General features: G+C 35.9%; 1 protein-coding gene across 7 annotated transcripts in view; it reads left to right on the top strand.

Annotated features, from left to right (window-relative positions):
• Positions 1–4,300: 4,300 nt before the first annotated feature.
• Lrrc9 (leucine rich repeat containing 9) overlaps positions 4,301–24,309 on the top strand; it is a 90,136-nt gene continuing 70,127 nt past the window's right edge. For all 7 annotated transcript variants that reach the window (XR_012446146.1, XR_012446147.1, XM_020178940.2 and 4 more), the window contains exons 1-8: positions 4,301–4,468; positions 9,910–9,990; positions 10,269–10,487; positions 11,277–11,417; positions 11,939–12,002; positions 12,250–12,320; positions 16,832–17,014; positions 22,485–22,640. Coding sequence is in view for 5 of the 7 variants with exons in the window: in XM_020178940.2 (XP_020034529.2) it covers positions 9,943–9,990; positions 10,269–10,487; positions 11,277–11,417; positions 11,939–12,002; positions 12,250–12,320; positions 16,832–17,014; positions 22,485–22,640 (882 nt within the window). In the remaining 2 variants the exon portion in view is untranslated. The remainder of the gene's footprint in view (positions 4,469–9,909; positions 9,991–10,268; positions 10,488–11,276; positions 11,418–11,938; positions 12,003–12,249; positions 12,321–16,831; positions 17,015–22,484; positions 22,641–24,309) is intronic.

Below are 24,309 nucleotides of genomic sequence, written 5' to 3'. Positions count from 1 at the left end.
AAAGTGTTCAATATCTTTGTCCATCAGGGAAATGCACATCAAAACTATATTGAAATTCCATCTCACCCCTCTCAGAATGACTATCATCAAGAGCTTAAAAATAATAAATGCTGGCAAGGATTTTAGAGAAAAAGAAATCCTTCATACATTGTTGGTGGAAATGTAAATTAGCACAGCCACTATAGAAATCAGTATGGTAGTTCCTCAAAAGACTAAAAATAGAACTACCATATAATCCAGCTATACCTCTCCTGGGTAGATACCCAAAGGAATTAAACTCAATATACAATAGCAATACTTGCATACTCACTTTTATTGAGACACTATTCACAATAGTCAAATTATGAAATCAGCTTAGGTGCCCATCAACAGATGAGTGAATAAATAAAACATGGTATATATGCATAATGGAGTATTATTCAGCCATAAGGAATGAATTCATGCAATTTGCAAGAAAATGGATGGAACTATGTTAAATTAAATAAGCAAGATTCAGAAAGACAAATAACACATCGCATATTTTCTTTCATATATGAAATCTGGGAGGAGGGGAGTAGACAACAGGAAAGTAGAAAAAAGTATTTGAAAAGAGGGAGGGCTGGTGGTATGGCTCAAGTGGTAGAGCTCCTGCTGGCAGGTGTGAGGCCCAGAGTTCAAACCCCAATATTGAAAAAAAAGAAACAGGGAAAAAAAGAAAAGAGGAAGGGGATCAGGGGAAGTGGGAAGGAGACATTAAAGAAGGGTATATGATCAAAGTATGCTATATGCATGTATAAGAATGTCAAGATGAAATCCATTATTCTGTATAATTAATATGTAATTAAAAAGATATACTTAATTTGTGTCTGTGGTTGGGATGGAGATGGGATACAGGAAAAAATGGAGCTAAAATCAAACAAGAGAAGGGTTAAATGACAAATAATGATAACATGCTGAGATCCAAGGAAAACAACCAACTTTCTAAATCAAAGGTCTAAATAAATAAAGGACAGAAAAATGGGAGGGAGGAAAGAGTTTTCCCACACAAAGAACTGATCAGCGTTCTAGTGAAGTAAGACTATCATCCCTGCTGAAATTCATGATCCCTCAGTGTGCTTCCCTACAGTGAAATACAAATATAAGTAGGATGGTAAAATGAGGAGGGTAAGTTACCTGGCACAGACCGAGGGTCTTTCACAATTCCAATCCACTGCCTTTTAAAAAAATCTTTTCCATTAATTATTCATCAACAAATCAGGGACAAACATTAACTTTTAGATAGAACCCTTAGAAACAACATTCTGTTGGCCTAATTAGCTTGCTTCAGAACAGCTCCTAATTTTTAATTGAATGTTTATATATTCATTTTATTGCATATCAATATTCATTGCTGGACATTAATAAGGTCTCTGATGATTTTTAAACACCAGATAATTACTTCTTCCACTGTCAGAGTAAACACTAAGCTATGCTTCATTTTATTTATTTATTTATTGCAGTACTGGAGTTTGAACTCAGGGCTTTAGGCTTGCTAGGCAGGCGCTCTAACACTTCAACCAGTCTCGCAGCCCCCTTTTTGGCTTTAGTTATTTTTCAGATAAGGTTTCACATTGCTCAGGGTTAGCCTCAGACTGCAACCCTACTCCCCAATGGAGAAGCTGCCTGGCTATGTTAACTTTTTTTATGATATTATCAATTTCAAACTTGAGACAGTGAATTTTTATGAGCAATCTAATAAACTCATTAGCTGGAAAGTACTCATTTGTATACAGATCAAATGTCTGCAAGAATATAAATAGCAAATTAGCACAAGATCTCCAGCCTTTCAACCCTCTGGAGTTATACTTAAGGGCATTACAAAGCATAACTATTTAAGTACATATCCCCACAGTTCTCTATAATTAAAAGTAGAGCTTTTTTGAGAAATAAGTTTAACAACAAATCCAAAGTTTTAATTAATAAATTACTGTGCAATCCAAGATTTTATTTGAGTCTGCAGCCACCTGTATTTTGTTTAAAAAAAAATTCTTCGATTCCAGTAAGCTCACTATTATTAGTGGTAATACATCTTCCCAATTATTTTTACATTTACAATACCTTTACCCTTAAATAAACAGATTTAAATTTACATGGATTAGCCTTTGTCTAGGAGTATGAATAAAGATATGAATGAAATGAAGTCTTACTTCACTTTCAATAACTTGTTTGCTGATTAGTGGTTTCAATGTCCATTTTTAATATATTCTGTATCATAAAATAATTTTAAAGTGAGAAAAGGAGATTAACAAAAACGTTTACTGGTTTTGTGTTCCTCCTATGGCTTTTAATTGCAAGCATCTTTTGTTTCAAAGAGCACCTGGGATATGTAAACAGACAATATCACCAATAACAAATGACTGTGGACCAAAGGCTTTAGTTTGGCAAGTCACACAGCTATACAAGGACTCAGACTCAACTGCTGACTGACCTAAAATCCTTGGGCTTTACCTAGAAATAAGAACATTTTTAAAGATTATTTTTTCATATAATGTAAAGAAAAGTGTGTTAGCTCTCTCTCCGTTTTACTGTTTAGGAAAATTGCAATGGATTTTTGTACTTTGAAAATATACAAAACATTCTGATAATCCTTATACTTCATCCAAAGCACCACATTTCCCCAAATGAAAAACATGATGTAGACAATTCAGCTAATTGACTTACAATTTCTTTCTCCCACTCAAGTAGTAACCAAGCCCAACTCTGCTTAACTTCAGAGGTCAGATGAGGTTGAGTGCATTCAGGGTGTTATGGCTCTAATTACAATTTCTCAAAAGTTTAGAAATCTAAACTATTATCTTGTATTAGCCTTTATAAAGAAGAAAATTTCCCCAAATACAGATCATCTTGTTCAACTAGATTTTCAGAGAGCTTTTTTTTGTTTGTTTTCTTGGTAATACTGGAGTTTGAACTCAGGGTTTCACACTTGCTAGGCAGGAGCTCTACCACTTGAGCCATTCCAGTGTGCGCTATCAATGGTAAATTTACATCAGGTATATTTTACCACCTTTTTTTTTTTTTTTTTTTGGTAGTGGTACTGGGGTTTGAACTCAGGCCCTTGAGCTTGCTAGGCAGATACTCTACCACTTGAGCCATGCCCCAGCCCTCAGAGAGGATAAGAGTAAAAATATGAATCAAATTTTTCTGGTACTAGTTTGAAACTCCTAAGCCACAAATATTTTAATTGGCCTATTTTTAATCTATTGAGAACAGATGAAAACAATTTTCTGTGGAATTAAAAACGGGGGAAACTTACTTTTTCTATGCATTTCAGTATTACAGATAACGGAGTTAAAACGAATCCTAGAAAATACGCAGAATTCTTGAGAATTGTTATATAAATGGAAATATTTCTAAAATCAGAACTTTTTCTTGAGAAAGCAGTTTAAAACTAGTCTTGAACGTGGTGTCCATCTAGTGATGGAAACGAGTACTACAGACACTATTTTGCCTGAACTGAACGTCATAAATATTTTACACAAACACTGAATTGCAAAAAATATAACAACCATTTCCAAAAGAAACCTAATACAAGTCACACAAGTAATCTGATTTCCGAAGTGGAAACAATAATTTTAATACATATTATTCCTTTGCATCAAAAATATCATTTCAACATGTAATCAATATAAAAATTACTTTTCTCATACGATGTGTATCGTATAGCACATCTTGGCTGGGACGGAACACATTTCAAGCGCTCAAGTCACGTGGTTGTGGTTAGTGGCTTACTCTAGTGGACAGCTCGGATCAAAACAGTGAAAGGAGAGCTGGCTACAGTTATTTTTGTTTGTCTTTTATCAAGTTCATTTCTTAGCCCTTCCGTCCGCTCTGAACAGTCTCTGCCCTTTCCCTTTAAGTTCTTTTATTTTGTAAATACTCTTTGGCAAACTCTGAGAACCCTCATCTGACCCAAGGATGCGCCCCGGGGAATCGGCTTCGTTCCCGTCGCAGGCCGCCTTATGACATCACACCGCCATGCTTTCGAGGTTCAAGTCCAGAAAGACTCCGGATCCTATGTATCAAAACTTTTCAATGTGAAAGGGCCGGGTTTAGAGAAGGGAGCCTCTGTTGTCCCCTCCACGTCGCCCACAACCTGTTACTTCCTGTGTACTTGGAAGCTAGCGAAGGCGGGGAAAATGAGCGCCACCCGCTCCACCGTTTCCCAGCACCACTAGCAGGGGCTTCCGGTGGACCCCTGCCTCTGCTGATTGGTTGGAGGTTGCTGCCACGTGATGCAGACACTGGTCGGCCGTCGCTTTCCCCGCCCCTTTCATCCCCCTCCCCACTCCGAGGTAGCTGGAGGCGGAGAGCGGGTTTCCTAGACAACCTGGGAGGGCGGTCTGTACACACCAAGCCTGGGGCTAGAAAGGGTGTCCTCTCTGCTGCCGCAAGACAGAGATTGCTCTGGCCTGTCTCGGTTTGCCCTGGAGTCCATCCTCTCTGGGCTAAGGTGAGTGACTGTCACCTGTTGGCCTTCAGGCCCACATCACCTCTAGACATAGCCCCTGGGAGTGTTTGCTCCACAGTCCTCTCTCCTGGGCCTCCTCTGGACAAAGGCCCGAGGTCAAGGGACCTCTGTAATGGTGCCATGGAGATGATAATTACCTAAGAAGGTGATGTGGCTTTAGAGGCCATTGGGGTGACCTGAGCCAAACAGGAAAGGAAGAAGAAAGTGGGGAAGGCCTGCTGCAACAGTTAGGTACTGGACTGAAAGAACCAAGAGCTCATGGCCAATCTAATACTGCCCATTTAGACCTAGAAGGGCGTTTATTTGGACTATAAGTGACAGTTAATGGATTTGATCTGGTTATGCCTAAGGGAGAAAATAATTCATCGTAAATAGGGTTTTTACTTTGCACAAAAGAAATTTGGTTTTCTCAGAATGTGTTCTTACCCAATTCTCATCGTCCTTTATAGTCTCATTATTGTTATGCTCTCAATGGTCATGTAGAACAGTTTTTTTTTAATTGTGCCACGTAATCTGTGACATGACAATTGAAACCATTTAACAAACTTTCATTGAACACCTAGCAGGTGCCAGGCATTGTGATAGGTTCATAGTTCCTGCCTTCAGTGAACATGTAACCTGGTAGGGAGGAAAGATCTGAAAACATCACAAAACAGTGTGACAGGTGCTATAAGCAGGGCCTGTGCTATCCTAAACTAGTCATAAGATGAAAACTGTTTCTAATATGACCAGAGAGGATTAAAGTCTTCAGAGAAGACTCTTGATTTAAATCTTGAATGGTGCATGGAGTATGCAATACAGTCAAGGAGAAAAGACATTTTAGGGACAGGTGACAGAATATGTAAAAGTATAGAAATATCCCAGTCGACACAGAGAACTGGAGTTGTGACCAGACTGAGGGGTGCTCTATGGAGAGTGTGGTTGCTGGGGAACTTGAGGGATAAGCAGGAACCAGAGCATGGTGACCACGAATGCATTTTGAGCATAGTAGCATGAGCCGGTTTGCCTTTCAGGAGGCTATCACAGTGGTGTAGGGGATGTACTGGAGGGAAGTGAGACGACAAGGAGGCCATTCAGTTAAGGTGAAGTGATGAGGACCTGAACTAAGGCAAAACCAATCGGAATGGAAAGGAGAAAAAAAAGCACCCCAATAAGACATTTATGAGATATATGAAGAAGGATTTAATGAGTGAGTGAACCCAGGGAAAAGGTGAGAGTAGGTCACGGGTTTCTGAGTTGTGTGAGAAGAAGGACGGTGGTGTCATTTATCAAAAGAAAACATACATTAAGAGAAGCACAAAAGCTGAGCATGGTGGTGTATGCCTGTAATCCCAGCTACTCTGGAGGCAGGTGCAGGAGGATCACAAGTTCAAAGCCAGCTCAGGCAAAGTTATTGAAACCCTTTCTCAAAAAAAAAAGGTAGGGTGTGGCTGGGGAATAGTTCAAGTGGTAGAGCACATAAGTGCAAGGCTGGGTTCAGTTCCCGGTGCCCCCTCACAAAAAAATGCTAGTTGGAAAATATGAGTTCAGTTTTGGATGTACCAAATTTGAGATGTCTGTGACACATCCAGATGGAACATTACATGTGGGTAGTTGACTTTGTTTCACCAAGAAGGAAGCAATAGGTTTAAATAACAAGTAGAGGCCAAGAAGAGAAAGCAAACCAAAGGAGAAAACATCATCAGCATCACCAAATGTCGTATTAAGGTCAAATTGAACTGAAACATATCCAGTGTCTTTGTCAATTAGTTTATTGTTGACCTATCTTGTTTTTGTTTTTTAAAGAAGTCGTAGTGGCCTGAAATATATTCAGTGAATTGAGGTTGTTCCTTATTAAGTGTTCCCATGCCTGGCAACTCAGAAGCCTATGCTGTAATATCTTGGTGTGGTTTAAGATTGGGGTAAAGATGGAGTTGTCAGTGGGAATCAGGGAAGGAAGGAGCAGCGTTTTCACCCAGATAGATCCATCATCTAACTATTCCCACCATCCACATACTACCACTCCACTCCATCCACCATTCTCTCACGTATTATTATTACTGCCTCTTAACTGGTCTTCTTGTTTCTGCCCCTGATCCATACAATTTTTTGCTAGCAGAGTAGCTAGAGGAATCCTAACACAGAATCTTCACACAGCTTTCCATTTTACTCATAAGAATACCAGAATCATCACAAGGTCCTACAAGATAGCATGTGATCTGGCCCCACAAACTTCTCTGACCTCACGTCCTACCAGTCTTCATTTCCTTCAAGGTGCTCCAGTTACATTATTTCCCTTGTGATGCTGCAAATATGCCAAGTATACTCTCACCCCATTGTTTTTGTATTTGCTGTTCATTCCGCCTAGATGGATTTTCCCAGGATTCCCTCATAGTTCAAATTTCACCTTATCCAAGAAGTCTTCTCTTTCCTCCCACCCCCATCATTCTCTGACTAGCACCTATTTATTAGGCCCTGAAGACATAGATAGATAGAATAAGTGAGTGAAGAAACAATAGTACAGTGAATTAGAATAATTTTCTTGCTCTATTTTTCTTTGTGGTGCTAGCTTAGGGTCTCCTTCTTGACTCAATATCTGAGTCCATTTTGTGCTGATATAATGAAATACCTGAGATTGGATAGTTTAAAAGCAGCAGAAGTTTACTTTCTATAGTTCTGGAAGCTGTAAAGTCCAAGATCCAGGTGCTGCTGTCTGGTTTTTAGTGAGGTCCTCATATGGCAGAAGGTGGAAGGGACAAAAAAGGACAACTCCCTCTGTTAAGTGGTGTTATAAGGACTTCTAATCCCATTCACAAGGGAAGGAGCCCTCATGTCCTCTTAAAGATCCCACCTTTTAATGTCATTGCATTGGTAACACCTGAGCTATGGAAGGGACACATTCAAACCACAGCACTCATCATGTTGGGACAATGTTCCCAATTTACAAAGCCTGAGTATAGGTACAGACTGTGTGCCACAGTGTGCTACAACCCTCAGAGTCCTTTGCTTTGTCCCTTATGCATGTCCCACAGCTACCTTTTCCCCAGCCATTGCTTCTCTTGAGTGTGGGGATTGTTTTTAGAATAGTTTTGTGAAGCTTCTTTCCCTGGTGTGTTCAATTTTGGTCTGATTTGATGATAAATATTGGCCTAATAATGACTTTTTTCTCAATCTGATGTTATCTGCATCAGTTTTTTTCTGGCAATGTTGGTTTTTGCTAGCATGACTGTACATTTCTTTTCGTCTTTACTCATTCTAGTAGGATTCAGGGAGGAAATATAGGTAAATACAGGCCCCAAGTCATTGTCTTTTTTTCTTAAAATTATAATTTACATATGTTCCTGGTCATGTATATAGACTTCACATAACTGAATGAGTGAGCCTGTAAGTGGCTTTGAAATAAAATTTAGGTATTATATTAAAATATGACATACATACAGAAATCACACATTGTAAGTATCTTAATTTTATTTTCTCAAGGTCAATGCATATCTTTAGCCAACATCTAGGTCAAAAATAATCTTTACCAGCATCCCAGAATCCCCTCTTTTGCTTCTTCCTAACCCTAGTTGCTCACCCTTGAAAGGGTCATCATCCCAACATCTCCTAAAATTTTGTCTCCAAATTTTATATGAATTTATTCAGATAGTGTGTACTCATTGCTTTCGCTTAATATTGTGCTTGTAAGAATCATCCTTGTTGTATACAGCATTAGTTGTCTTTTTGTCATTCCACTCCTAGATACAAACCTAAAAGAAATGTGTAGCTATGTCCTGTATGACAAAATGCTCAGGAAGCACTGATTTAGGCCCCAACAGGAAACAATCCAAATGCATGCCAACAGTAAATAAATAAAAAGATGGTTATATATTCATACTTTATAATACTAGACATGCTTTTTTTAAGTGTCATTTTTTTCTTTTCCATTTTTGCCTAGATCTATCCTCATCTTACATTTTTTTCTTGTAGTAGCCACATCAGCTTTTACCTGCACCCTAGACATGCTAGCAACTTTGTGTGTGCATTTCCATATATTCTCCTACATAATTATACACTCATATATATATATATGTATACATACATCTATGGGGAAATTGTAACAAAGGGGAATTACTTGTTTGTCAGGTCATCATATTAAACACAAAATTCTTTTTTTTTAATTTTTATTTTATTCATATGTGCATACAATGTTTGGGTCATTTCTCCCTCCTTTCCCCCACCCCCTTCCTTAATCCCCCCACCCCCCACTCCCTCTCTTACTTCCCCCCCCTTACCCCTCACTACCTGGCAGAAACTATTCTGCCCTTATCTCTAATTTTGTTGAAGAGAGAGTATAAGCAATAATAGGAAGGACCAAGGATTTTTGCTAGTTAAGATAAGGATAGCTATACAGGGAGTTGACTTGCATAGATTTCCTGTGCATGTGTGTTACCTTCTAAGTTAATTCTTCTTGAACTAACCTTGTCTCTAGTTCCTGGTCCCCTTCTCCTATTGGCCCCAGTTGCTTTAAAGTATCTGCTTTAGTTTCTCTGCGTTGAGGGCAACAAATGCTATCTAGTTTTTTAGGTGTCTTACCTATCCTCATATCTCCCTTGTAAACACAAGATTGTTATACTTGTTAGACAGTGTATGTCTAGAATTATATAATAAAAATATCTAAAAATATAAAACTTGGGTTAAATTTTATTGAAGCTATTTAGATATTAATTGGTTCATGTCTTCTATAATGAAAGAGAAGTTGGTGAATTTATTTTAATAGATACTTATTACTATACTAGGAAGGTCTAATGGTTCTTCTCTTTGTTCTCCTAGTACAGTTAGAGAATGTGTTCAGTATGGTGCCGGTGGCTCATGCCTGTGATCCTAGTTACTCAGGAGGCAGAGATAAGGAGGATCATGGTTTGAAACCAGACCCAGACAAATAGTCACCGAGACCCTATCTCAAAAAAATCCAACACAAAACAGGGCTGGTGGAGTGGCTCAAGTGGTAGAGCCCCTGCCTACTGAATTCAGACCCCAGTATTGGTAAAGAGAGAGAGATAAGAAGGATGAACTATAGCTTATTCATATGAGAAAAACAGGAATATCTACTGAGAGAACTAAAAGACTTGTCTGGGAGCAAGGGAAGACTGTAGATGTGAAATAACTGTTTTCTACAAGTATGAAAGACCCATCATACAGAAGAAAAAGTATACTTGTTTTATTTGAACAATGGGGGGTGGGATAACAGCAAAAGGGGAGAAGTTATAGAGAGGCAGGATATAAAAAACTTTCTATTAGGAAACTTCACATAGTGTAGACTGTCGTAGGGTCTAGACAGATACTTGGTAATACACTATTCCAAGCCACAGTTGGTGATTCAACCTAAGTAGCTTTAAGGTCCACTTCGACTTGGAATGACATGACTCTAGTGTTTATTTCCAATTTGTAATTTTCCTTAACAGCTATGTTATTGTGACCATTGTTTTTAATGGAAGATGATTGAAAGTGAAGGCCAGAACCAAGACGAAATAATTAAAGAACTGGTGAGTCAGAGCCAAATTTCTTTTCAATAACATTTGCAAAAATATCAAATGGAACATTCATGTGTTCCTTTCTAGAGCCAAAAAGGTTGGCTGTAAGGGTATTTTTTCTACCCCACAGCTTTTGGGGAGCACAGAAAAATCATATGTGGTACAACTTTCTCTTTTGTGGGAGTACAAAAATTGCATCAGTGCAGTGGACAATTTATAAATTCTAATGGCAAAACCATCTTTTTATTATTTAAAATCAATAATAATGTGATTTCTTTCTTTTGAAACAGTGTCTATGCAATGGTTTATCTTATGAGCAGGTTGGACAAGAAGGATCAGATGCTTCAAAATTGGAGATGTTTTTCTCAGGGTATCCCCGCATAGTTGGATTATCATTGTTTCCTAATTTAACCAATCTTACAATTGTTGCTCAAGATATAAAAGAAATCTCAGGGTTAGAGACTTGTTTACAGCTTAAAGAGCTTTGGATTGCTGAGTGCTGCATAGAGGTAAGATGAAATGTATAACCTTACATGGAATATCTTATACTGAATTCTTGGCTTTGGAAAAGTAATTCATTGACATATATGCATGAGGAATGGATCAAAACAGGTAAATGGGAAAAAGATAGAAATTGATTTGTACAAAAGAAAAAAATTGAAGTAAGGAATCAAACATAAACATTCTACTTTTTAGTAATCAAAGCATGCCCAGTATTGCTTAATAGTAAATTTACTTAGATGCTATTGGTTAGTCAACCATTGGGAAAAACAGTATTGCAAAATGTATCAGAAGCCACAGAAATGTATATACCTTTGACTCAGAAATCTCTGTTCTAAGATATTTACTTAGGAAAGTAATTCAACAACAGAAAATAACTGTATGTATGAAGTTATTTGTTGCAGTGTTATTGATAATAACTAAAAATGTATAATGTAAATATTCTATACATAGGATGAATAAAAAGTTATAAACCTCTTGAAATATTTTGTATTATTATATGTTATAATATGAAAGCTTATGGCAATATTTTAGCTTGTTTTAAGTAGAAAATCCCACAAAATTATATATAGATTATAACAGCCATATAAAATAGTTAAATTTAAAGAAAATATGCTAAATTAAATATTGTTGCATTTAAATGGAGGAATTACATGTTTCTCTTTTAAAATTTGTTAATTTTGCTTGATACTTATTTTTCAATAAAATATTTTTTTAAAAATGTACTTAGAAACCAACTTCATTAGAAGGGTTAATGGCAAAACATATGCTAATATTATGCAGTCTTATTTTAACAGAAAATTGCAGGTCTTCAAGAATGTAAAAATTTGGAAAAACTATATTTATATTATAATAAAATTTCCAAAATAGAAAACTTAGAGAAATTGATCAGATTGGAAGTTCTTTGGCTGAACCACAATATAATTAAAAATATTGAGGTAAGATAATTTCAGTGATTTGTACATAAAGCCAGTTATTTCTGTAGAGTTTAAACCATGACGTCTAAGATCATATTATGTTGCGGGTCAAGATATTTACAAATAGCGTAATTATTGTTATCAAAGAAAACAATATATTTATAGAATTTTACACTGTATAGATAGCTTTGTATACATCGTCTTACTTCTCACAAACCTGAGAGGTAAGGTGTTACTATTTCTTCTTAGAAGGTTTTGTAAAAAGAGGTTTAGAGAACTAAACCTAACTCTCCTAAGATGATAAACATATGGCATCATGTGTTCTTCCCCACCTACCCTTCCTGTCTTCCTCTCCACTCCTCTTCCCTTTTCCAATGATTCTCTTCAGGTTCCAATATAGGGAAACAAATTATACCCATTTTCCTCTGTGTTTATGAACTAGTTCTCAGAGCACCCAGAGAAATAACCAGATTGATCATCAATGATTTGTAAATATAGATTTTAGTGATTTATTTTCTAAATCACATTTTCTAAATTTTTAGGGATTGCATGCTTTGAAGAATTTAAGTGATCTCAACCTTGCAGGAAATCTAATAAGCTGCATTGGTATGTACTGCTTCATTTGGAATCTGAGATAATGCCACTAAATTTTTATTAATATAAAAAAAGAAGAGGCTTAAATTTATTTCTTTTAGATTTTCAGTGTGACATCTTTGCAAAGCATTTTAAACATATTAGGATGTGAAAATATTAGCTACTAATCACCATTATTCTCATTTATATGCATAAAATAATGGCCATTTAAAACTCAGAGTATGACAGGATATGAATTTACCTTGTTTTTAAATTAAAGGTCGATGTCTTGACCCCAATGAACAACTGGAAAAACTAAACCTTTCTGGTAACCAAATATCTTCTTTCAAGGTATGTTTAAGTGGAATTATTTGTTTTTATTTATTAACCTAGATTGTGAGCCATCTTATTGTAGAAAATGGACTAAAAAAACCCCTTTCGATGAATGATGTCGGTATTTTCGGCTTCCTAAATACTTCAGGGAATTTGAGAATCATCTGATTAAAATGGCCTTAGTGATCTGATGCTGTTAAAACCAAGTAAATAGCTATTTACATGGTTCTTAGCATGCTATTTTCTCCTAGTCTTTTCGGCTACATCTCTTCAGTTTCCAGGGTTTCATTTTCTCCTAGCATCTAAGAAGTGGACTGCCCTTGGTCAGTCCTGGGGTCTTATTCTGGGGTCTGAGTTCTCTTTTGAAATAATCTCATCATGTCCTATAACTTCAAATACCTTTTATCTACTTATTATTCCTAAATTGGTTCCTCTGAGAACTCCCCAGAATTATAGATATTTTCTATTCTAACTCAAAGTGTTTTTCTTTTTCCTAGTATCAGTCTTTCTCCACAGAGCAGCCTGAGGGAGCCTTTAAAAATATGCCACATCAAATCACTCTTCTGATCAAAAATCTCCCTTAGCTTCTCATCTTATTCTCTATAAAAGGCAGTTCTTACAATGGCCTATGAGACTCGACATCATCTAGCCCTCCCTGCAACTGTCTTTCTCACCGCAGCCTTCTACCACTTTCCCATTCATATATGCTATTCCAGCCACATTGGTCTTACTCTTCCCCTGAATATTCCTAGCACACTCTCACCTTTGGCCTTTGCATTTGCTGAAATATTCTTCCCCCATAAGCCTGCATGATTTAAAGCCTCTTTTCTTTCAGGTCTTTGTTAAAATGTTATGTTCTTAGTGATGTCTTTCCTGCTCAATTTAGGCAAAATTGAAACAACTCTCACAAATCTCCCCAACCTGCAGCTTCCCTATCATACCACTTCTTGGCACATCCCTTGCTAAAATGCAAGCTTCACGAACACAGGGTATTTGCCTATTCTGTTCACTTCTGTGTCTGCAGTGCTTCAACCTATGCTGGGCATGTAGTAAATCTCAGTAAATACTCTTCAAGAACATGAATGAAAGAGAACCAAATGAAAGGATTTAATGTTTATTGCATATAGTATTGGTGATGTATAAATTTATAAAAGAATTTTTAGTCTACTGTAATGAGTACAATGTAAATTTAAACATAACTTTGAGCTGATCATATTTTAAATAATCAAATTTTGAATAAAGTGAGCACTCTATGCTAGCAAGTTTAGAATAAGATGGGCATTTATATGGTATGAATAGTTATTTAAATTGATAGAATTGTTTCAGAAAGCATATAGACAATATGTTCCAAGTCCTTTTAAAAGGTTTCTATCCTTTGATAGATCGATTCTCCTTCTAGGAATCTACACCAAGAAAACAATATGAAATGTGGATAAAACCTGAGGCTTAAATATGTTAAAATTGCAGAAGAGATCAGAGAGAGATATGAAACATAAATTCAGATTGTTTAAGAGAACATATAAGAAGGTGATCTGGCCTTATTTGGGGAGTCATGACAAAGCATCCTTGAGGGGTATAATGTGTAAGCTAACTTTGCAACCTGAGTAGGAGTTGCTGAGGGAAAGAACACTGCACACAAAAGTTAGAGCATGGATGAAGCACCTGAGTGGTAGAGAGGAACACGGCTAACTCAAGGAACTAAAAATCCTCTTTGCTGGAACAGAGCAAGGGAGAGAATAATGAGATGAGGCTAAGGATGGTAAGACTGTTGGAAGGATATGGGATTGCCCTGCCAAGAAGCCATATCGAGGTTTATCTTACCCAGGCTAACCATGGCAACCTTCTAATGGTTATAAGCATGGGCTGAGTAATCAGAAAGACCTGTCAGTTCTATCCTACACAATATCAGAGGCAGCATAATATAGTGGTAACTATAAAGTTTAGATGAAATAACAATGTAAAACTCCTAGAATAGTGACTAACACATAGTGTGTATTCAGTACATGTTGCTATTTTATTTCTATTTAGTTATATTAACCAATTGTATTTCAATTCCCTCAGTTTAAAGATGGCAATAAAATCAAGAGTATTGTGAAAACCACTGTAAAGCATAATATTAAAAAGGCTCCCTATAAGATAATGATAGCTATTTACCACAAAAGTATTGAATGTGATTCATAGGAACTTTACTGTCATCCTATTTAGAAATGTTCCTGGACCAATATTATCATAGATTTGTGTCTCTAACCTTTCCTCCCACTCAGTTAGCTAGACTTCTGTCACTATGACAAATATCTGAGAAAAACAACCTAAAAGAAGTAAGATTTATTTTGGTTCATGGTTTCAGAGAGTTCAGTGCATGGTTGGTTGGCTCTGTTGTTTTGGCCCTGAGGAGAGGCAGAATAAAGTAGTGAGAGAGAGCATGATGGGGGGAGCTCTCCACCTCATGGTGATTGGGGAAGCAGAAAGAGAGTAATGGACTGGGAACAAGGTATAGGCTTCAAAGGCACATTCCCAGTGACATCATTCTTCCTACTAGACCCTACCTCATAATAGCCCATTCATCTATGAACTCACCAGTTAAACAATTGATGAGATTATCAGCCTTATGGTCTGGTAACCTCTTAATACTCCCCTAGCTAGGAACCAAGAATTCAACACATGAGCCTGCTGGAGGACACTTCATGTCCAAATCATGACACACCCTAAAAAGACACTATCTGGTTGTGATGTAATAACTACACCTGGCACCACAATGCTAATTTTCAAAGAGATTTTTGTGTCTTCATGGATGCCAATGTCATCTGATTTTTGAATGTAGGTGGACAGTTCCTGCATAGGACTTCCAAGTTCATGCCTACCATTGCCCAGCACGGCTTGATGATCTAATGCAGCATAGCCACCTAGTAATCAAGGGGTTTATTCTTTGAGGCAGTCAGATGGTTTGCCTTCCTTACCCTTGAGCAAATAATTCTCTGCATAGCTCTGGACATAAATTTCCCTTTTCAATCAATTATTCTTAGTCCCACTCAGCCATGGTCCAGTCCTAGCCTTAGGTCAGGCTAGTGAACCACATTCTTACTTTTAAAGAGAGTTTAGACAGGTACTAGCAACCTGACCCTGTCTTACTTTTGATTCTAGCAATCTGACTTCATTATCTCTTTCCCATTCCATTTGTATTTTATGTTTACAACTAATACCTCCTGTTCTTTAACTCTGATTCTACTGACTAGCATTTTATCCTTTTAAGTTCAACCTACCAGTATTCTCTTACCTCAGGTAACATCCAACTTATGAGTGCTGGGTGTAGGGAATATAATGTTACACAATGCACAAACCTTACTTTCAAGGAGTTTGAGTATTTAGCAGACTTTTTCTATAGAAGTTAGTTTAGACTTCTTGGTCCACAGATGGCCTCCATTACATATTCTCTTTTATTTTCTCACAATGTTTTAAAAAATGTAAATGCCATTCTTACTGTGAACTGAAGGCCAGGGCCCATGTAGACCCTTAGCATGTGACTTGTTGAGTATACAAGCAATTAGCAATAGGGAGTGATAAATTATATCAAAGCTATACCCATTGCTAAGAGAGCTTATAGGAGCACCATATACTTCAACCTCATGGGATAGAACAAGACTCCCAAAGAAGATGATACCTGGGTTGGGCCCTGACAGATTAAAATAGGAAACTGGGGTAAAGTTTAATCATCTCAAAGTCAGCAGCATGAGTGAAGGTCTAAAGACAAGATAGGACTTGGCACATTCCAAAACTTTAAGTAGTTTAGTATAGACAAAACATAAACAGTTAGGGTTTAAATAGGAAGAGGCAAGACTGAAGAGTTAAACAAGGGCAAAATGAGAAAGGAAAGTCTAAACAGTGATGTAAAGATCAGTATAAAAGATGCTAAGGAGAAACATTGATCTGGGAATATAGATCAACCTCTCTCCCTCCATAGGTTGTGAGGAAAATGAGGCCATCAAAGAAAGCTAGGTTTCGGTTGACGAGGATAGATAGAAGGGGCATTTATGGAAAAAACAAAATAAATGAAAAATCAAGAATTCCAGGATGATTATTTGTAATGGAATGGGGTCCCCTAGCTAGGGCATAAGGAAGATGGAGAGCAGTGTTTCCAAAAAGTGTAGGAAACAGAGGTGAAGGAAGCAGAGACCTGTAAGGTACCTGAGGACAGTTGTTAGCAAAGGGCCATGCAGGTGCGGCAACATTGTTCTAATGAATAGATGTGCTCATGTGTTGGCTCCAAGGTAGGAGTTGGAGAGCATGGCTTAGTAAATATATAAAATGCATAGCTGTGTAGACTGCAGTTTAATTGTTCTTGGTCTTTTCTTCAGGACTTTAACATTTTTTCACTACAGAGAAACATTTTAGCCAACTAAATTACTTAATGTGTTTAAGTATGCGATTGAATGCATTATATTTGACTATGGGTGATCTTAAGTGTCTAAATGCTCCTTTAGAAAAGACATTCGGAATTAATTAACTGAATATTATCATTGCTGTTACTTTAGGACCTCACTAACTTGACCAGGCTGCCTTGCTTAAAGGATTTATGTCTGAATGATCCTCAGTATAAAACCAATCCAGTTTGTCTGCTGTGTAATTATTCCATACATGTGTTGTATCACTTGCCTTCTCTTCAAAGACTTGACACATTTGATGTGTCAGCAAAGCAAATCAAGGAACTGGCAGATGTAAGTTGTTCTGAATTAGTTGTCTATGACTTAAATTTGATTAATTAACACTTCTTTCTCACTGTGTCCACAGGTGATAGGTAAAATTATCTAGCTGGTTCTTGTCTCCAATTCTACTTTTGTCCAGTGAGCAGGATGTTTCACATAGAAGCATACAAATAATAACATTAATACTAGAATTTGATGGTAATACTGGGAAGATAAAATAACTGAGAATTATTTATAATCTACAAAATGAAAACAAAAACTAAAACACTATCAGTGTTTACTAGTGCTATAAAAAATTAAAGCTTAAGCCAGGTGCCAGCAGCTCACACCTGTAATCCTAGCCACTTGGGAGGGTGAGATTGGGAGGATCAAGTTTTGAGGCCAGCCCAGGCAAATAGTTTGCAAAACCCATCCTCAAAATAAAATGGACTAGAGGAGTGGCTCAACTGGTAGAGCGCCTGCTTTGCAAGTGTGAAGCCCTGAGTTCAAACCCCAGTCCCACCAAAAAAAAAATTAAAACTTAATTAAAAGCTGTAAGACCACATCTTACCTTGGATATTACATAGTAAAATTAGAAAAATACATGGATGATAGGAATATGCCAAAGATTAGGTAAGTTTTAATCTAATTAAAGACAGGTTGAGATTTCCTGGAAGAATAAGTGGATCTCCATACATTGAAATCTTGAAGGGAACAGTTCCTGGGCTGCTGCTGACAGTGAACCTCTCAGTAAGGGGTCCACTTTGACATGTCACCAAGGGATTTACAGTTTCATAATAGAGCACATGGGAACTCTTCCTGCTTATTAATAGTCCTTTCATGTTATGTGTCTACCTCTCCTTCCAGGCCAGTGACAATCCCCTTGCTCCATTTGTTTATTCATTTAATCATCCAGTATAATTTTTTGAGTATCTAGAATATGCCAACAATGGATATGCTCCATACAAGGCCCTGCACCTTTTCTTTGTGGCTCATCCATCATCTCAGTATAAATAAGGAATATCTCTTCTCTTGCTAGCCCAGGACTTAGTCTTAAATTTTGTTCTCTCTTCACTTTTTTCTGAGATTGAGACTATATTCTTCTCCATCCTTAGTCTAAGAAGTGAATTGTCATGTAATACTGAGCAAATGACTGCTGTTTTTGACTACTAGCAGATGTTCAGAATCATTGCCCAGGTCCAGGAAGGAATGTCTTCTCTAACAATGTTAAAAAACAAAACCAAAACTTCCCAGCATCAACTATATATTTTTTTTAAATTTCTACTATCATCTGTGTAGTTTAACATCAGGCAGACTCTACAAAGGTTAACAGAGTGAACGTGCTTTAGAAGTTAGTTGAACAGTTGATTTATGTAACAAATATTTAATGCCTATTATATTCCAGATATAGTTCAAGACACTAGAGATGCAGATTGATAAAATCAATCCCTTACATTCTAGTGAAATAAGGCAGACAATAAACAACTAACTGAGCAAACAGCACGTCAGATGATGGCAAATGTGATGGAGAAAAATAAAACAAGGGTAAATGAAAAGGAATTCTTGGTAAGGGGCAGAGGAAGGGGATGTTGGCTGTTTTATATTGAATTGTCAAGAATGGTTTTGCTGATAAAGGCATTTGAGCAGAAACTTGGAGGAGATAAGAGAGCAAGTCAGGTGACTAAATGAAGAATGAGATTTTTAGGAATCAGCAATTACAAATCCTTTTTTTTTCATTTTTTTTTAATTTTACTCATGTGCATACAATGTTTGGGTCATTTCTCCCCGCCTTTACAAATTCTTGAAAGCAGGAGCACGCCTCTCCTATTTAAAGGATGACAAAAGGTAGAATGGCTGGAGCTGAGTACTTGAGGGAAAGGGAGGAGATAAAGACAGGAGTGGTATGTGCAGATTGTGTGAGTCTGTGTAAGATGTTGTAAGTATGTTGGTTTTTACTTCCAGTGAGATGAGGACCACTGAAAACTTTTCAGTAGAGGGATAAGATGACTTAGGTCTTAAAGGGATTCTTTTGGATAATGGAGGTATCCAAAAGATAAGAATAGAGAGATAAATTAATTTAGATCAGAAATGTGGATGTTTTGATACAGGGATGTTAGTAGAGGAAAAAGAAAGCATTGGATTCTGGTGGTAGTACTTATAAGAATGCAGCTGGATTTGCTGATGAATTGGGTGTGAGGTACAGAGGAAATAAGTAGAGAATAATTCCAAGTTATTAGTTTGAGTAATTAAAAGAGAGAGTTGTTATTTGATGAGAAGAAAAGTAACAGGTTTAGGAAAAAGAATCAAAATTTAATTTCAGGCATACAAAGTTTAAACAATCTTTGAACATCCAAGGGCACATGTTCAATAAGTGATTGAATATGTGTGTTATTATTGACAGAGTTTCCAAGGTTGGAGATATAAATAGAATTGCAAGCAGGACAATGGTGCCTTCAAGCCATGGAATGGTTTGGGTGGGCCATGTGTCACTTGGGTGTTAAAGGGGGAGAGATGAGGAAGAGGAGCCTTGCAGTGAAGGCCATTAAGAAAAGTTAAGAGAGGTAGGTTCTGTTGGCATTCTCATGGAGGTTTTCACACATTTGGTTTGGTCTCATATACGTCAGGAGTGCTATAATTTGATGAACAAAATAAGGAATTGGTACAGTTTCTGAATCTTGTCTTTAGGTCCATCATTATATTTCAGGTTTTCCTCTGTAAAATATTTGTCCTTCCTTTACCTTTTTAAGGTACAAATAGTATGTGTGTGTGTGTGTGTGTGTGTCTCACTGTGATAGTTTTATTCAGACCAAAATGCTCTTTGAAATTCAAAGTATTTTTAATTTATGGATTTGATAGTTATTGCCAAACACTTTCTTCATTACCATTCAGAGGAAGACAAGTGTGGCCATTCTCTGTGATAAACTCTTCAACAGAGTAGTATTGATGTTGGTTCTTATTTTCACCCATGACTGTGAAGTATTTTGTGTAAACTACAGGTAGCAAGTATTCGGAACCTACTAGGGACCACCAGGGAGCCAGCATGGAACAGAGGGACAAAATGAGGGTTCAAGTCAAAAAGCTGGGATTCAAGCCCCTGGCTGCATCTGTTACTTAGACAAGACCTTTCACCTTGCCAAGCTTCAGTTTTCTGAACTATTAGAATTATGAAGATGAAACAGGTGCTGGTGGCTCATGCCCATATTCCCAGCTACTTGGGATACAGATCAGGAGGCTCTAGGTTCAAAGCCAGCCCTGGCAATAGTTTGCAAGACCCCATCTCTAAAATAACCAGAGCAAAAAATAAATAAATAAATAAATAAAAATAAAATAACCAGAGCAAAATGGCTGGAGGTGTGGCTCAAGCAGTAGGGCACCTGCTTTACCAGAAGTCCAAGCAAAAAAAAAAAAAAAAAGATAAAAATAGAAATATTACCTACCCCACCACAGGGTTGTTGTGGGGATCTAAGGAGTTATTACACATTAAAGCATGTGTTAATTGCTAAATACTATAAAAATAATCGCTATGAAACTGTGAAATTGTGGCTGACTGAGATTCTTCCATATGACTTTTAGTTCTTTTGCCATCAAAGCAAAGGGACCAAATTTTGTCTTAGTATGAATATGCAACTGAATTTAGCATTGTAATTCGTCTAATTCTAAAAAACAACAAAAAAAAGCAAAAAACCTTTCTGTTATAACAAGCAACTACCAAAGTCCTTAAAAATGACTACTGTGACATTAATTCTTAAATGTCAAAAAATTTGCATATAATCAGCCTACAAAGTTGATATGCTATATATTTACAGCTTACAGTCTTCCTTACTTTTCTACATCTTAGTATTAAACCTGAAGGATATTAAACAGGACACAAAATCCTTATTGATTATTCTTTTATTTTTGTGACACAGTAAATGATTTTGAAAAAAATTAGAAGTAATACAATATCAAAATTTATGTTCCTATAAGAAGCCGTAGGTACATTCTTAATAAAATAGGAAAATAAAGCAGAAGACACTATGGGAGATAGACCAGAAACTAAAATCAGTGACTGTCTGTGGAAGACAGGGCAGCTGGAAAGTGGGGAACAGGTGTGGGATAGAGACATTTCAGCAGATACCTCTTAATTTCTTTGTTCTTTGATATATATGAATATATTGCTTATTAAAATTTTCAAAGCGAAGTAAATGTAGTATATTTTTTATCTCCAGCTGGGGGAAATCCAAGTTAAATTTAAATTTCATATAAAAAATGTTTTAGTGTAATTAAATAACTAAATGCTAGTATGATATTAAAATGTCTTTTGTTTATCTGAAATTTAGCTTAGCATCCTGTATCTTATGTGGCAAAATAAACTACTTCCACCCTCTTTTTTCTTGCTATTTTAGATTTAAGAATTCATTTGAAATTCTTTTTAGCTGTCACTGACTCAAAGAACTTTATATTTGATTTTTTATTTTCTCCAAATATGCAAAAAACAAAAAACCATTATTTTCCATTTCTTAAATTACAGTTTCTTCTTCTAACTATGTGTAACTCAGATATTAAGCTCTTCTTTACTGGGGATTTTAAAATAAGTTTATTATATTTGTTATATTACAACAAAATTTGTTTAACTGTCCTCTGTTATTAATGCCTTATTTTTGGCAGAGGAATTTAGTGATTTCAGTTTCAGAACTTCCTAATATGCATGGAGAAAGAGAATTTTTTCTATTCTGTCTCTCATGACAAATAGTTCTGTTGGGATCTAGATGCTCCATTGTGTACTAACTAAATCAAATAAAAGCCTGTCACTATAGAAAATATGTGTCTTACACTACACAAGTCTTCCAATTTATTTGAGATATGGCTTTCTTGATAAAAAGAAATGCCTTCATTATTTCAGGTAGATGGTTAAAATGAGGTCACATTTTTATAGCATACCTGATCAGTTTATATTCTACTCAGATAACTCTTCTTGACCTTAAAGCACCATTTAGCTGGTATATTTCAAAATGATGTATTTAATTAATTTATCATGATTAGTTTACTAATACCTGAAATTCAAAATAATTAGATTTGATCAACAATTTAGTAATATGCTCAATCTAAAACCAGTTTTATTAGACCATCCTTTTATTTGGAAAAAATTTAAATCCTATTTCTTAGCCAAGTTTTAAAAAAATGAGTTAAATACTATTATATTTGCTTTTAATTCTTTTTAATTTCTTTATCTTTTCCTGAGTAGTTAAGTAGGAATAATGTAAATACTGTTTTATAAATTAAATTCTATCTGTAGTCTCTTCATGTCATCATGCTGGAAATAAATGTGAATTGTATCACAGTTCAATATTATCCAGAAAGAGAATCTTGGGGATTTTATGCTGCATATTAAATTCAGATGTACAGCTCTGTGAGCCACTGTTGCTCAAATTGTTATGTAGATCTTGTCATACTCATCTAATACTACTAATAATTACTTGTAATTTGTTTTAGCTAATATTTGGTTGTTCTTTCTTACTTTTAGACGACAGCAATGAAAAAGATAATGTATTACAATATGCGTATAAAAACTGTTCAGAGGCATCTTAATGAAGACCTTGAAAAACTGAATGATAGAAAATGCAAATTACAAAAGTTGCCAGAAGAACGAATAAAATTTTTCAGTTTTGCGAAAAAAAATGTAAGATTTCATAATGTAAAGTTGCAGTGGCTACATCTAAAGAATGGCAGATAAGAGCAAAATCTTTTAAAGTTGCATATATATATATATACATATATATAAATTAATACTGAATTTCAAGTCAAGTTTGGCCCCAAAATATTTTGATTCTAGGTACTTAACTAAGCTGCATCCTGTGCTTAGAAATCTGCAGCTCAAACAAATACACACTTACATAGTTGTGAATTTTTTTAAATTTGTGTGATTCGATATGGTTCAGAGAGTTTTAGAGATCCATTAGACACATTTTAGCTGCATTTTCATTATGCATCAGCAAAGTGTGCCATTTCTTGTTTAAAGGGCTAAAATATCACTTTATAGCAAAGTGAGAATTTTAAATCAAGTTACACTTTAGTAGTATATTACATGTACCCATTTTTTGGAAGTACTAGTATTCAAACTCAGGACCTTGTATTTGCTAGGCAGGTGCTCTACCATTTGAGCCACTTCCCCAGCCCTTTTCTGCTTTAGTTATTTTTCAGTACGGTGTTGTGTTTTTGCCCACGGCCAAGTTGGACAGTAATCCTCCTACTGGCCTTCCACATAGCTGGTATCGCAGGCATGATACCATGCCTGGTTTAGTTGTTGAGAGGGGCTCTTGCCCAGGCTGTCCTTCAACTGCAGTCCTTCTGATCTCTGCCTCCTGAGTAGCTGGGTACATGTGCTTTTTATTTAAATAAATTAATTTACTTAGATTGGATAAATTTTTATTTCCTTTATTAAAAGCAGACCCTGAAAAGATGAAGGATTATTTACCTCAAAATATAACCTTGTACATATAAAACTTACTGTAATTTTTTAAGTATGAAGAATAATAGATTATTCAACAAATGACATTAAAAAATAGTCAAGCTATTTTGGAGTAGGGAAAATTTGGTGCACATTACCAAAAGTAAATGCCAATGGGGAAAAAAGAATTAAATGAAAAATCAAGAATAAATACATAGGTGAATATATTTAACTGACCTCATCCTGCCAGATATAAGAAATACTAGAAATGTCTAAGGAACAAAATGTAAATTTAACTGTAAAACAAAAATGTAAAATGATTTTTTACTAAAAACATTACTAATAAAAGTAAAACAAATGACAACCTGCAAAAATTATTTTCAGTAAACATGATGGACCTTAGTATGAAAGAAATTGTAAATAAGATAAAAAGTAGACATCCAATTAGAAAATTTGAGCAAAGTGATAAACTAGACTTTACAAAAGAAGAAATAAGGAATGACTAATAAATACTTAGAAAGAAGATCTTAATTATTAATTTTCACGTTAAGATATCCAGAAACCACTTTCAACTATAAAATCATCAGGGCATAACACATGACAGTATTTGACTGGTAAAGGCAAATGTGATACACCATATATCACCGATGGGACTGTAACTTTGGTCATGCGCATTTTCACCTTAAGAATGCTCCTAGCCTTTGACTGAGTAAATATTATTCTAGTACATTCTATGATTATTCATCACTGTACTATTAGTAGCAAAAACAAATCAGAAACTGCCTAAATGCTTAACAAGTGAGTAGCCATTAGAAGCCAAGATTTTGAAATGTAATGCTTTTCTAAAATGAGCATGTGTTGATTATTATAATCAGAAAGATATTCTTAAAGTAAAACAATA

Source organism: Castor canadensis, chromosome 3 (genome assembly GCF_047511655.1).
Source record: "Castor canadensis chromosome 3, mCasCan1.hap1v2, whole genome shotgun sequence".
NCBI classification, from domain to species: Eukaryota; Metazoa; Chordata; class Mammalia; order Rodentia; family Castoridae; genus Castor; species Castor canadensis.
The sequence above is the reverse complement of the archived record's forward strand: the minus strand, read 5'-3'. Positions and strand labels throughout refer to the sequence as shown.